This window comes from Acanthaster planci, linkage group LG16, assembly GCF_054643075.1.
Source record: "Acanthaster planci isolate LZ-2023a linkage group LG16, COTS_SCS, whole genome shotgun sequence".
In the NCBI taxonomy this organism is placed as follows: domain Eukaryota; kingdom Metazoa; phylum Echinodermata; class Asteroidea; order Valvatida; family Acanthasteridae; genus Acanthaster; species Acanthaster planci.
In genome coordinates, this window is record NC_141792.1 from 4,383,674 (window position 1) to 4,399,030 (window position 15,357).

Consider the following 15,357-nt stretch of genomic DNA (forward strand, 5'->3'; position numbering starts at 1 on the left):
GGTCATCATGTACTAACATTATGCTGTTATTATTATTTTGTTATTAACGGCTCGACCTATTCCTGCAGCCCAGAACAAAATACAATAACGGTCGATAACCACAGCAGTATACTGACAAAAAATCACAGATAAATGGCGACTTGAGAAATCGTCAGTGTAAACCAACTTAGGCAAATAACCCGGTAATAACTCCAGCACAATAAGCGAATTGATCCTCGAGGTGTAAATCATTTGGAATCAGGTTTCACGTGACAATAGGTATCAGACGAAAGCCACACTTCTTTAAAGAGAAAACCGAGAGACTGCTTTGCACATTGAACCTTCAGTGACCGCTTGAGTATGGCTAATCTTAATAAAGGCTGGCCGTCTGTACAGAATGAACATCAGAATAATCTACTAAATGCAAATATCTCATGTAGCTTTCAAACCAACAAATAATAAGCACTGTATTGAAACCATAACTAAGTGATAATGGAGAAGTTGTACGTGTGTTGTTGGGGAAGAAGGGGGATGGGGAAAGATGGGGGGGGTGCCGACTGGTGGGGCAGATGACTTGGCCATGGAAATTGAAAGGGGGGAACCATATACACTACATATAAGGGGGCGATGTTCGTGATAAAGATGTACGCCTGTAATACGCATTACATTCATGCAGGATCTTACATCATAATGGCCTATTTCTACCTTTTAAGAATTATTTCCACTCTTGAGCAACTCAAATTCTGGCTTAACGACAAGAATTTGGTGTAATTAATACATTTCAAAGTCAGTCGTTAGATTGGCGCAATATTTCTGAGTTGACATTTTTTCCAAACGAAGTTTTAAGTTCTTTCGAACATAGCTTATATCTTAAACAGCAGAGTGCTGTGGCAGAATAATTCATATTCATAAAATTTCATATTGCGTTTTTCACCCCTTTTTTCTGTTAAATGACCTTTTTAATTTGTAACTGCTTCTCCCTGCTGGGTTTGGCTTTAACATTTTGTATAGAAGTATATCGATCTTTTTGATTTTTATTGTATCTTTTGTAATGCCTTTGTGTTGTTAGTAGTCGTTTGGGGCTGTGTGCCTGCCGGCAATAGTGATTAGGTTCACTGTTTCAGCTCCTGTCGTCTTGTGCTCTTCGTGTATTTTTGTATCGTCCTTTTTGATGATGACAAATAAAATAATAACAAAAAGCAAAACGAAACAATACAATAATTGAAAAGGAAACAACTATATACCAGGGAAGAAAATTTTGAGTGATTCTATGTTAGCAGCAATCTGTGTCAAGTTTTCTTTGCCTAGCGTTCTGCCCACGCGTTTAGATCCATCCTTGGAATTCTGGACTCGTCTTCACAGTTTGCCCTTCGATTGGAGAAGTTCCTCAGTTGACCGTTGCGATCAGGATAGCGATGATATTTACTATATTCGACGAAGGATTCGTATTCATATTTCTGCCTGTAGATGAAAGAAAGAAAATGAAGTATGCTTGATGAGAATCGGCAAAGGCGGTTTTTTCTGCTTCCACTTCAATTAAAAGACGAATATCACACGGTAGTGCACCATACCAACAAATCCAACTTCATTAAAGCGCTCTTTGTGCACCATGCGCAGTGGAATTTAGGCCAAGAAAAACATGATTAGTGTTCGTGATTTAGAAAAAGGAGGTCTCGCTTCATTCCTTTCAAAATGGCCGTGATTTTCGTCAACACTGTTGACAATCACTTGGTATTCCACACATATTTGACACATTTTCAGGTAACTTGAATAGTTCGAGTAGCAATTTTGCAGCCTGGTTACACCAACATTTTGCAGTCGCTCCTGTAATGCGTGACTATGCAATTGGTATGCAGTTTGAAACAAAGACTGTTTGGAGATCATCAAAAAGACTTAAGTTAGAAATTCTCTCTAGCAATAAACTATTTTGTGGACTGATTGCCTTTCTTCTACATAATTGTTCCTAATGTAAAATAACAACTAACAAAAACAAAAGAATGAAAAAAAAACTAAATAAACAACCCCTCCAAACCACGCCCCAAAGGTACACTGCTGTATACAAGGAGTGGGCGGAGACGCTATTACCTCGCTTTATGAACTGTTTAGAGTGATTGGGCAAAACGTTGGCACACGAACCAGCATTTGGCGGGCAATAATATTATCTAGTCTGGTAAACTGACTCGTGATTTTCACACAGCGTCATCTTATTACGTGAACGGTTTTTCTCGAAATCTGTCCCCAGAAAGTTAAATCGTACCAAATACCATGAATTGACTGAAGTGTGCCCAGTCGTATTGATGAATCTAGCACAAAACGTAACAGAATGACAAGCAGAAAAGAAATGTAAGGCAAACCTCTGTGGAGCCTAAGAACCTCCAACTCAGGTTCCAAATCCTGCCAAATAGATCCTACATCGGTTGCTTAAAACCTTTCTTCTGAACAACCGTCTCCTGACCCCAAAGGCAAATTACTGTCCCCATAAAAATCCCCATACAAGTTGCATAAAATTAGAGCATTACGCTGACAGACTTTCTGGAGTGCTTTTGCAATGGGAAGAAACTGTTTTCCTCCCTTGTAATACAGGCTCGGTGGCAGCACTGGAATCTGTGCATGACGAGAAATTCGACCAGCGCATGAAGATCGATGTTTCTCTCTTGGTGGCTACAAGTGAATAATCCTTTCAGTGCTTTGTCTTGCTAAACGTGTGTGTCGTTGTTCCACGCATGTAATTGACAGAATTATGTGAGCGAATTTTGTTGAAGGCAAGTCAGTATAGCTTCGCACAGACGGCACTTGAAGTTCTCTGTGTTCCTTTTGCTTGTGTGATAGACACAATTCCCATAATGCAAATTTACTTATGTACAGTACCGTATCTGACGTCTTTGCTTTTTACCTTCGGTACATACTCCACAATTCATCGTCATCGGGCATCAGGAATGCGCAGGGTTGAATCTCCAGCAGATCATCCGTATTATCACACAACACACGGGCCATGCTCGACTTTTGGATCTCCTCTCGCTGTTCTGCAAAGCATGAATACCGTGAGGAGTTGAGTACGATTCTAATCTTTTTTTTGTCCACCAAAATCTAGTTGTAGGCCTATGGCAATTTTAAGCCAAATCTGAAGCTGTAGAAAAATTCAACTGAATGGGCACATTATTATATTAAAGCGCACTTTGCAGCGTTTGAGAAATGTCGATGCTTTCATCTAAACTATGCGTTATATACTGTTGATATAATCAGCAGCGGAAAACTGTTCAATCCCATCCTTTGAATTCTAGTGACTTGTAAAAGGGCAGAAATGAAAGAGGTTATTGATATTGTCTTGCATCTTATCAACAACTCTGAATTATCATTCGTTGCTGATAAACCTGAACAACACAGAATGATTACCCATAAATATGAAACATCGAAAATATTCCTCTTTGTTAATTGTAAGAATCGACCAGTGGACTTACCACTAGTTAATGCCTGCTCCCCTTCTGTATTTTCATACCAGAAGCGGTCCCCTTGCTTAAGGTAGCTGAACTGTTTGGCGAGCAGGCAGGCGAGAGTTGGTCCTACTAGCGCGCCTGGCAGATGACGCTCGGCGAAGAGCCCGACAAAGGGGTCGATATCTTCTACGGATCTACCACCCACAAGACCAAAATGCTTAACTCAGATTGAATTACGTTGTTATTCATGCGTCAGTTTGCAAAAATAAAACAAGAAATTACAAAGGTACAAATAAGGTAAAAATAAACTTATTTTTTTGAAAAATGAAACCATCTGATGAACTGATAGTACGGTGCATTTTTCTTGTTTTTCTTTCCCCCTCTCCCTCTCTTTAGGCGAAAAACAGTTCTTCGCTCGCACAAGGAGAAAAAACAATCTTGGACTAAGACTGCTTGCCACATAGGCCTACATGCCCCTTTTAGTTTTCCTTTACCTATAAATTCTTCTCAGACGTTTGGCAATTCTTCGTGGTAATGCGTGCTCCAAATCCTCCCAAGTGGTGATTAGGCCAAATCCACACACCTCCGCTCTGAAGCGAACGTACCCAGGGAGCCCGTGGTCACGACCTCTCTGAATGTTCAGTGCGATGAGATCAAGACCAAACCTCCGAGGAAAACAGAAATCATTTGCCTACTTACTTATCCACAGATGAGACTAGCAGATTTATGTGGTGGAGATATTAGTTCTTAGAAGGTTTGCTCTGGCAGCTGTTGGTTTAAATATAATAGCCCGTGATCATTTATGTTACCGTGAATGGCCCGGTACAATTTAAAATTAAAGGTGATTACCCTTTAACCGGATCCTCAAACAGATGGCTTCGCACTGCAGACGAGAAGAATCTATCCACTCCATCTAAGGGTTGAACAAGCATTCCCCTCAAAATGGCACCCGATCCGCCGCCCTGAGTGTCATAGATATGAGTGGCATTGAAGAAGGCTTCTCTTGTCTTGATGTCGCTGAAGACTCGCTCAAAATGTTGGTCCACTCGCCAAACGGTGGCCGATATTTGACTATGCCCAAGACGAAACGCGGCCGTAGCAAAACCATTGCGGATGGTGGCGTCCACGCTGCCATCGTACGCATACTCTGCACCCGTCTGTAGGTTCACGTCGAGCCCATACAGCCTTGCAACTCGCTTGCCGATGAGAAGTGGAAGGTACTCGTTATAGACAATATGCTGCCATTCCGCACCGACGATCTTCCGCGCCTCGTGGAAAACACGATCTCCGTTCCAGTGGTAGTTGATGCGAGAGAGCTCCCGGGCGATGCGGTTGTGTTCCCTCAACCAAACTGTGTGTAATGCAGTGAGACCAACCTGTTCGGCTGTTCTTGAGTCGCCTGATTTCCCGCAGGTGATGTGAGCGTCTTGTCCGGCACAGTTTGAAATCTCGTTATCCGGGGGAAGCAAGTCCATTTTGGAAGGGTCAGGATTCGGTGTCACGCGTAGCAGACCCTGAGGATCTAAACGATCAAAAGTATAATACGTCAAAATTAATTGCATGCATGTGACTTTAAATGCTTTTATGGCAAACAACTTAAAGAACTTATCGGTTGATTGGTTTTCCGTGCTCTCTTGAAAGTGAATGAATCCCTAGAAATTTCGTCCCGTTTGCGCCACATTTGAGACAAAACTTACGATCTGTAATATACCAGGTAAGATATGGGACGGAGGGGTACCCCCTTACCTGTCCAATCCCTATACACACTCTAGACTATTGTTACCTAACACATCCCCCTTAGAAGTCTATAAAGAATTCCTGAGATGCCGATCAAACAATGACCAACACAAAGGCGGGGGGTTCTCTCCGTCCCATATCTTGCTTCAAATGATCTGTAACGATCAGAATAAAAATGGTTCAACAGACTATCCACTGTGCACTAAAACGTCAAAGTTATGTGTCACACCGTGTACTCGCAAAGAGCAAATGTTTGATGACAAATTTGAACAAGCTCGGTACCACTGCGTATCCTCAGTGAATCCATGGTCTTCAGACTGGACCCGTACACGAAAGATGCATCCAGGTAGGATGTAATCCTGTTGGTCTGCTGACAGGCCCATGGCTGGTCTCCGTATCGAGATGGTGTACCAACCGACCGTGAAAAGTCAAAGCACTTTTGATCAGTGAACACTGGGTCGTTGGTAGGAATCGGAATGGGAAAACAGATGTCGGACATCTGACAGTCACTGCATTTACCTGGAGAGAAAAAATTGTCTGTGCCTAAGTTTCTGTTGAATTTCTATTTTTATTCCTGGGTCTTTTAGGCAACACTTTTAAAACTACGTGACACAAATTAAAGCCAAATCGGACCGAAACGGTTGTGGTTAACTACAGCCAGTGAAGTAACGAAAAACGATCATGACACAATCTGACTGTTATACTAAACCTGAACTTGCAAAGGAACATTTAATTTTTTTTACTCTCACATAAACTTTTATAAAATAAATGCTATGGAGAGTTGGTGCTAGAATTGCTACAAAGGCGCGATATAGTGATACACTCTCATGAGTTGCAGGTGTTCTTTTTCTTTCTTTTGCAGTTAGAAACGAGAGGGAAGATGACATTTTAAAGACTACCTGGTATCTGTGGGACTTGGCTAAGGTCATGGCTGAGCAGCTGACCAAAATGGACGTTGAGAGCGCTATACCCACTGGCTAACAGTTCTCTGACTTCATTAGTCGCACCAATGGAAACCATCCTCGCACTTGGTAAGTTGTAACCACTAGAAGATTTACGTGGGGCTTTTTTGTCTGTGAAAAAAAAATTATAAAGTGTAAATGCATATTTAATGTAAAAAGCGTCCTAAAGACAGCACAGGCTTATACTGAGCTGTCGTTACTAATTGAGAGCAACATGAATCGTATCATTAGTATAAGTGAGATAGCCTGCAGCAACTGTTCTGTTTCTGAAGTCGTTGTAATTAATAATGAATTCCAACTCTTTGTTGGGGCCTGTTTTTTTTTTTTACCATCGTCATACGATGACGGGAGGAATCTCCTTAGCGGCAGGTTTGCCATCCCCCATTCCGGGTGCTCCTGGTTATTGCAGGTACCGTCCGGCGTCCTGTATCGTCGGGTCGAATCACTGCATACAGTGGAGTCGGTAGCTGGTTGGAGTCGGTGAATCACCTGATCGATAAGATTGTTTGCCATTGCCGAGTCAATCCTATAAAGATGACATGAAAGACTCAAGTTTTAAGATTTTCCAAATTGGCAATTCGTAAACATGACCGATAGTTCATTAGAATTGCCAGAATGACATATAAATATTCATCATGTTGGAAACCACTATAATTCTGGATTTCTGCCCGGCGAGTAAGATATAGTATTGTAAATGTAATTAGTTCACAAGGTCACTTCTGGCAATAATATCGTTGTATTTAAACACTGTTTTAATTAAAGTCAACAACAGGTATACGACGCCAGTAAAGTGCAATGTCTTTGCATACCGAAAGCGACAGCAATATGAATGTTGGTAACCACCACCTGTTTCATTATGACGCCCTCTTTTGTATGACACCCTGAAATCCAAATTTCCGTCACAGATGACTGAGCATGCAGTGGTTTAATGGACCGTGTAAGAAATGGTTTGCACCAAATAAATGTAGCTGTTTTGGTGTTGAATTCATTCCATCCAGTGATAGCTTTTTGTCAGAATTACATAATGTTTACTGAATCTCCAAAATGCACAATACCATTTAAAAGCGAGAACAAAAGCAGAAGTATGCGTTGAAAGAAATGAGGGGCATGTTGAAAGACACAGTGGTTAGGCTTCTTAAAGAATAAGCCCCTAACTGTGGTTAACTTTGAATTAATACTGTTTCACGCTGTGCAAATCTGTGATGCATTTGGTGGAAAGCCATTTCTAACACGATCCATTAACCGCTGCATGCTCGGTCATGTGTGACGGAAATTTGGATTTACTGGTATCATACGAAAGAGGACTTTATGTATTAAAATAGATTATATTTACAACAATTATTGGTCACATTCAAGAAATAGATAAATTAATTTCGGTTTCCTTTATAAAACGACATCCTGTCTATAAACCTCCAGCAGGGGGGAGCGGGTTAGCGTGGTGGCTCTTTCCTCGCTTTGCACCAATGAGGCCCGGGTTCGAGTCCCGGCTTGGCCCAGGCTTTAAGTGCATTTGGTTTCCAGTCAATAGTCGCTCTCGCAGGTTTTCTCCGGGTACTCCGGTTTCCTCCTGCCTCTAAAACTGGACCTTCTTCCTAACTCAGTAATGTGATGCTGATTAATAAAGTGTATGAATAAACGTACAGTTATTGGCGCAAATAGCCTGAGTTGCTGAAAGCGCCATTAAAACAAAACAACAACAAACCTCCAGCACGAGCTAAGGGACACGGGCACTTTGTGAAATACATAAACAAATTATTTTTAATCAACCACTTGCTGGCGGGTACTTATAAAAATGCAGTGCACACGTACGGGCGTTTTTCAAGATTTTCAGTTTTCAGAATTCTTCACAAATTCATCATTTCATTTAATGGACGTTTCAACATACAGGAAGGATTCTTTGGGAACTACTCTAACAGACAGGCGGCCTTCATTGACGCCCGAATTTTTCAGCCAGGCCGGCAGCCTTGTAAAAAGATCCCAGATTGTGCGGTGTTATGTGAGATTCTTTTGCTCCCAAAACCGGAACAGTGCGATGCTGACCTGTTTTCAATAGAGGTCAGATTTGCGTGCAGCGGTGCTGTGTGGCTCATCGCTGTGGCGGTGGAGCGCTTTTGTCCCCAGTGCTAATCCGCTCGCTCTAAATGCCCCAAACTGTGGTAAACTATTTCAAAACAAGGCTGGATTGTCTCCACTATTGAGAGTAAAAAATGTCGGTAATTTCCAGCTGCCTGGTCTTTTGTGCCGAGCACGGTCTTTTGTTGCAAGGCCCAGTTCTTTTGTCCCGGTTTCGAGCTCCCCGGCTCCCTTCCTCGAAAACGGGTCACTCGGCAGGAAGTGGTTTAAGTGCATTGGGTGGGAGAGCTGGAATGTTTGGCTCCAAAAGGTAAAGCCGATTTGAATTTATCATATGAAGACGGAAATCGTTCTCTCTTTTACACGACAGTGAAACATTCGTTATTTGATACAAACTTTTTTCTTTTGACCGTGCATTGGGACGTTTTATATTAGCTGCACATTTATCAGAGCAGTATATTTTTGATCGACAACGCGCTAAATAGAAGATATGGATTTATTCAAGCATTTTGCAACATAATGCAGGTAGTTGTAACTGAACCTGGTTATGAAGTCTGCGTCGTCAGATTCCAAGAAGGTCAGCAGGTTTGCTTCACCTACTGAGACGGACTGGACACTCTTGAACTGACCAAGGACCTCGACAGGATCTCTGCTACTCTCCAATGTTACCTTAGTTGCACCTTGTATCATTAATGCAAAATGTGAATGTACATCAAGTTAATTGAGCTCAGCGATGAAGTTTTTCAACAATGGAATGTGAATGTCATGTAACAACAAATTGGAAATCCCACTCAGCGTTGTTTTTAACAAATAAATCATGGATGTGATAATTGTTTCTTTGCCAGTTTGTCTTCCTGGACTCAAACCAAGGGTGTAGGTTTGAGTCTAGAAATGGTAAAATGACATCAAAATCAGAAAATTGCTTGCAGTAGTCCTATATACATTACTTACGCCGCCCGAAGATGAAAACATGCCACAAGTAGTGCATACATGGTGCAGACGGCAAAATCTGCATTTTGGGGTATAAGCCTCTGGCTAGACCAAGACAGTGCGCAGTTTTCTTGGCAACGGAGGGTCCTTCGGTCAGAATTGAACTCTGCTAGTTCACGAACGACTTTGTGAATGCATGCGTTACGGTCGCATATCAACAAATTGAACACTCTCAACCATAGAGTGCCTCTTTTCAACTGATGTGGGTTGCTCCTGCTCGAGGCGGGTAAATTAATACAATGGCACTGCGTAACCAACCTCACCACCGAAAAAGGATCTACGCCTTTGATCACTGACTCCGATTGGGTGATAACGACTGAACTGACACTGTATGAAAAGAACATGGTCGCTGGGTGCTTTGAATGGAAAGAATGAAACCACTTCAAAGGAGATATTTCATCTTGGAAGATGCACCAAGGTATCGCCCCAAATACATTTTATGTTTGACGCACCTTTATCGATAACGGTAGGTTCCAGGTTTGTCCAATCTTCACTCGTGATGAGATCTTCCAGGTAACATACCAGCTGTGTGTCATTCAACATTTCCGCCTGGCATGACGTCACGAAAATTAAGACCGCTAGGATCATCCTGTTAAAATAACGAATAACTGCAGCTGCACAAGGTACCCTCGAACTTTCACAGACAGTTAAAATTTCTTGAGTGTCATGACGAATTGACAGCTAACGTATTATACCATGATTTGGGCAGATTATAATTTCAAAAATCTTTTCGTCAAACTGGTTTACACAGAGACTTTAACTCTTCGTTGATATCACACCAAGTAACTCTCGCAAATGTGCCTGATATTTGATCTTAAACCATTAGATCCACGTGTACACAATTAGATGCCTGGGAGTGCAAGGACGGTAAATCAAAATGAGTTGCAGAAAAATGGAACGAGCCCAATACGCCCTCTTGACATCGACCAGTGGATCTGGATAAGCTGTGGAGTGTAGCTCAGACAGAGCCGCGTGAATGGGCAAAACCTTTTGTGGAAGGGCCACCCAGGGTGAATACGTTTTTAACGGGAAACCGAAAATAAATTATTTTCTTATCATTTTTAACATTTTGAAGAAGGCAGGGGGTAGACATCCATCAAAGGAAATGTTCTTCCTACACCACTGCTCATAGATAACATAAAACTGGATAGGAGGATGACCCTGCGAAATCTTTTTGTAAATGGTAATTACTTTGATGGCTACTTAATTTCCGGAACCTTTTGCTTGACTTACCTATTTGCATGCATGGCAGCCAAGAGTTCTTCAGTCGAGATAATTTGTCCAAGTAAAACTCCAAGCTATATACTACATGGACGGCTTCAAGACGAACTTATTTGTCACCGCGTTTTGCACTCGAAGCACAGGGAAAAATGATTACATAGTGAGGTGATTCCATATTGGAGGGGTGGTCGATTGTTATCCATAACAACATTTTCTACGGGAACATAATTATCGGCCTCAACAGGGTGTTTGCTTCACAAAACAAACAAAAATTGCTCTTTACATCATAAACGAAGAAAGAATTACTCTTTGCTCCATTTCTAAAATATTTTTAAAAAGAGTGAACCCCTCTGTATTTTTGATAGGAATCTAGCAACAGATTATACGAAGTGCCGTCACACACCTTACGGCTAACCATATGCTGTGGTACGGGTAAAATATATCAAGAGGGTAGATGCGGCATGCGACCCTCATTCAAGAACTCTCAACGATCCTTCTGTATGGAAGGAACTAGCAGCAATGAATCAATTCTGCTTGAGTGTGCGATATTCATTTTTTTTATGGAGAGCCCTGATTATGAAGGACAAATTATGAATTTTACTGGAGCTAATCGTGAGAATAATTTCATGAGGCGACAGACGGGATGTTCCCTTCCGCGAGGTAAAGCTAACCGGGATGCAATAGTTAATACGTCACCGAATGAAATAATGAAATTATTCTTTCCATTGCACGAATTTGAAACATTCATTATTATTTAATGAATCATAATTCCAGAATAAGTCCATATCTATAAGTCGCAGTTTTCCTTTCCCAGACAGGAATGGAACAGCTACACGAAGTTGTCATGTTCTGAATCAGTTCATGCTTCACTAGATGTTCCTTGGTGCCTTGCTAAGTTCTCTCAAGAGAATTCATTATTTTAAGAATGAACCACACTTACAGTTCAACATTTTTTCATTGGTAAAAAGAAGAAGCGGAAGTTAGCCTTTACGTTAGCCACCTACCATTTGGTGTTCAGTTTTAGTATGAAATGTTTCTCGGCAACGAATGCTGATTACAGTAGTTACAATGGTTGAGGGTAATTACAGTGTGCGTTTTTATGAATGGCGGGCACTAATGTTTAGCCACGGCTTCATGACCACGCCTGTTATTACGATCCGAAAAAACTCCAAACTATTTAAGAATAGTATTTATTCCAAAGCTTGAATTCTCTCCAATGCAACAAAAAAGAAAAACAAACAAACAAAACAAATCAAGGAAGATCACACTGATACAAGGAACAAATAAACAGTTATTATTTAATAAGAATATAACACTTAGCAAGTAAAAAACAAGGATAACAAAGAAGACGCGGATTGGAACGGGTTCACAACGATAAAAAACATATCTTGTATAACAAAAAAGATATTCTTACGGACGAGAGCTTGACAGGCCCTACAGTGTGAACACTGGACTCCACCTGTCCACAGATAGCGAAATAGTTCAGTCCTTGACGGTGCAAAATTACCTGCGACGGTACAACGACCACGTCGAATATAAAAAATGACATGGCTCGAGACGAAACGGCGAGGGCGTGATGACCGTCGCAAATACGGGAACTTGATGATCCCACAAACTGGAACTGGATTCAGTTCTGCACTTCACTTAGTCTGGATGAACTTTTCTTAGAAGTGTCGCTCGCTCCACAGACGACTCGACCTCCACCACGGGTTGAAAATGGTGCAGAGGTCAAGTTAAATACTTCTCACAGCCCGTGTTCAGAATTGCTTTCCAAAATCTCTCTTGAGATGTGTGTCTCTCTCTGTCTCTCCTATCCTTCTTTGCCAGAGCCTGTATTTCATAGTCTGCAATTCTTCAAGAAATTTCTTCTCGTTACGTAAGTTTCTTAAAAAAGACTTTTTAGCATTACTTAATCTTTCAAGAAACATCTGGACTATACACCATGATAACTCGAAATATCGCGAGCTTACAGGAAATTTCCCGGACGCATAACGAGAGTACTCACGATCTGTAGCGACCGCGGATGGACAGCAAATTGCAAGTCAACAATAAGGGTGCACCACTACAAATAAATTCCCATAGACAGCCGTGATAAATCTCCACACTACAAAAATATTTTAAAAATACAACTCTCACAGGTGTTCAGACTGCACAGAAAAATGATGTTCCACATGTCCTCTTTCATTTTCCTTTCAATTTTTAGTGGGTTGACAAATGACTTTATGAGAAATTCTCACCCAAAGGAGACCACCCCTTAAACGAAGGAAATTTCACTGCCCGGAAAAGTAGCCATTTTGAAAATGCATCCCTCTGCAAAATGGCTCAAATAGTGTCACCTTTGGACCCGATTGGATCCAAATTGCTCAGAATTGGAAGCCCTGAGTCAGGCCAAGAGGTTCAGTGCCACATTTCTTAAATTACCCAGATCCATGGCTCTAGGACCCTCTAATATAGAATATTTTGAGTATATAACTTTTATTTATGAGCTCGGCAGACACATTTCTAGCCTTTTTGCATGGGTGTACCCATAACAACGTTTATTGCAATATGGCGGAGACTTAACCACCCAAGCCCTAGGAGGGCGCTATAACTACACAACATCTCCCCCTTCTTAGCTGGATCCATACAACTGTTTTCAAGTGTGAGTCAAATGAGTAAAATGGCACAAAAGTAAAATCTTTGTTCTTGATTGGCAATTCTGTAATGGAAGTGTGCATGCATTGTGATTGTCAATGTAACAATTTTAGAAGGTAATGGGGACCATAAACTTATACAATTTGAAGTCAAAACTTGCTGCCTGCATTGAAATTGAGCAGATTAAAAGAGTTCTTTGAGTCCATGAAAATTTCCAGATTTCCAAATAAAATATGCTGTAGAAATATCTAAATATTGGACTGCGTTCCAAGAAATGATTAGAAAATTAAGTCAAAGCTAAGTGTTCAAGAATTCAATGACCTCACATATGATAGTCCCTAGTCCAGACTGGCGGGGGTGCGTGTTCTGGTTGAATGTTGCGTAGGAACAGGCTGGTTCGCAACAGACTGCAAGTTGGCATGCTGGCTGTGATTGTCCAGTAGGTGTCATGAGGGTGGCTAGACATGCACTCAACTTGGATGCGTTCCAAACATGACCGTCTTCCAGCATGTATGTGAATGGTCCCTTGGATTTCACAATGTTCTGAGGATCAGAAAATTTCCGTGCGCTCTTTGACTGAAGATCAATAGGTGTTTTTACGCGACCATAATCACCCACACGAAGTTTCGGCAACTTTGCATCACGGTTGCGATTAGTCGTCTTACACGATCGTTCCTGTTTATGCGCGACCCGTTTGCGAACCAAAGAATCATCGGCGCGTTAAGGGGTATCACCGCGAATGTTCCTCTATGTGACCATTTTGCGACCATGCAACAATTCAGACGGGGATCTCCCTGTAGTCTGGTGAGGTTTGGCATAGTTTTTTCTCTGATCAAGGCGCCCGTGGCGAGATGGATAGTCGCTCAAGAGCGAGGCCTAGGAGCTGGAGGAGACTAGTCTTAACACGAAACCAACGCACAACGAAAGACTACATGACGACCCGCACGCCCGCGCACAGTCCACGACACACACAGCACGGCTACTGCATGCGCGTGCATGGTTAATGTCGGGGGCTTGCATGCGGTTCGTCGTGTGATCTTGACTATCCATTTCGCCGCGGGCGCCTTGATCAAAGGCTATGTATAGCAATAAGTCGATGGTGGCATGTTTCTATAAGGTGTGTTATAGCGTCGCAAATTGCAGCGTTTGTTTGAGGACTCTGTTCCAACGATCTACCTCACCACTCACTCTTGGGAAGTAGAGTGAGGATTTCCTGTATTTTATTCTGAAATTCTGAGTGTTGTTTTCCAAATCAGCAGACACAAACTGAGTTCCCTTGTCGGTAACAAGTTCATGAGGCAAACCTTCACGAGCAAAGACTGACGAGAGCATGTTGATGACTGTGGTAACTTGTTAAGCGAACGGGACCTCGAGGCCACAGGCCATTTACTGTAGTGTAGCGGTCCAGTCCTTCTGCAGTTGTCAGGAGGGTGGAGATCCGTCCGCCAATTAAGGGGGGTAGAAGGCGCAAAGCCAGGCAAAAAAATGGACTCAAGGCGACTGTGGCTTGATTCCCTTCGATTTATTCCCAGGTGTCAATAAGCAATGAAATTGTAACCAAAAAGAAGCCAAGAAAAAAGCCCTAAAGAAAGACAGAGGACGTACTGTTACTGAGTGGTGGCTTACATGTACGTAGTAGTAAACGTTACATTCGCTATGTCCATTACAAATTCACACTACGAAATGTCTCTGTACAATCATGAATTCTCTCACCATGACGTCTAAAAGATTGCCTAAATTGGTATGAACTCTAAAGCCAACGGAAATTTAGGGCTTAGGTTATCCGACAAGGAGCCATGATGCTGTGAATGCCAGCTCACCAAGGTGCAGGTCTCAAGCGTGGGACTGTCACTGAGAAAAGCCCAGAAACTTCTCAGGTCCCGCCAAAATGTAATACAATGTAAGCAACTTCCAGCCGAAGGGCGTGGCTTAGAGATAATTTAGTCTGCACGCGCAAGGGACGCTCATACTCACGCATTGATCTCGTGCCAGAGACCGGCAGGTCAGAGTTCATATTCGCATCAAAAGTAATTATCTCACCGGGGAAACCCCCAGATCCCTACAGTAGCAGTCAATCAAACGCTAACGTAGCGACACTCGTGGGGTGCATTAGCAAAAGGCCCAGTTATGTCAAGTGCAGTTTTCTGCCATGGACCCTCCAGTAATGGAAGTAGCTGGAGAGGGGTGTTCCTAGAGCCAGCTGTCTTGTCACTGGTTTGGCACGGCAAACAACTGCTGATTGTCTCTTCGACCATGCAATCCGTCGTTGGCCACCAGTAACAATCACGTTATTGCTCTTTACACCGAACAGTCCTTGGTGTGTCTTC

General features: G+C 42.2%; 1 protein-coding gene across 2 annotated transcripts; it reads right to left on the reverse strand.

Annotated features, from left to right (window-relative positions):
• Positions 1-5: 5 nt before the first annotated feature.
• On the reverse strand, positions 6-10,564 carry LOC110984257 (immunomodulatory peroxidase-like). Of its 2 annotated transcripts, XM_022244249.2 has the most exons (11): positions 10,409-10,564; positions 9,628-9,764; positions 8,727-8,865; positions 6,442-6,638; positions 6,050-6,223; positions 5,433-5,669; positions 4,263-4,935; positions 3,908-4,078; positions 3,438-3,607; positions 2,873-3,002; positions 6-1,440 (listed from the first exon to the last, which is right to left on the reverse strand). In XM_022244249.2, the coding sequence occupies exons 1-11, from the start codon at positions 10,420-10,422 to the stop codon at positions 1,284-1,286; spliced, it is 2,199 nt and encodes a 732-aa protein (XP_022099941.2). In that variant the 5' UTR covers positions 10,423-10,564; the 3' UTR covers positions 6-1,283. The 2 variants fall into 2 exon arrangements, with proteins under 2 accessions (XP_022099941.2, XP_022099943.2); XM_022244251.2 differs by lacking the exon at positions 5,433-5,669.
• Positions 10,565-15,357: the final 4,793 nt, after the last annotated feature.

Bases quoted from the DNA above. Each gene is read 5' to 3' on its own strand.
- LOC110984257 (XM_022244249.2), bottom strand. The intron at 6,224-6,441 runs GTAAAAAAAAAA...TTTTTTTCACAG, and splicing joins CCCGTCATCGTATGACGATG to ACAAAAAAGCCCCACGTAAA. The intron at 3,608-3,907 runs GTAAAGGAAAAC...TGTGGGTGGTAG, and splicing joins CGTCTGAGAAGAATTTATAG to ATCCGTAGAAGATATCGACC.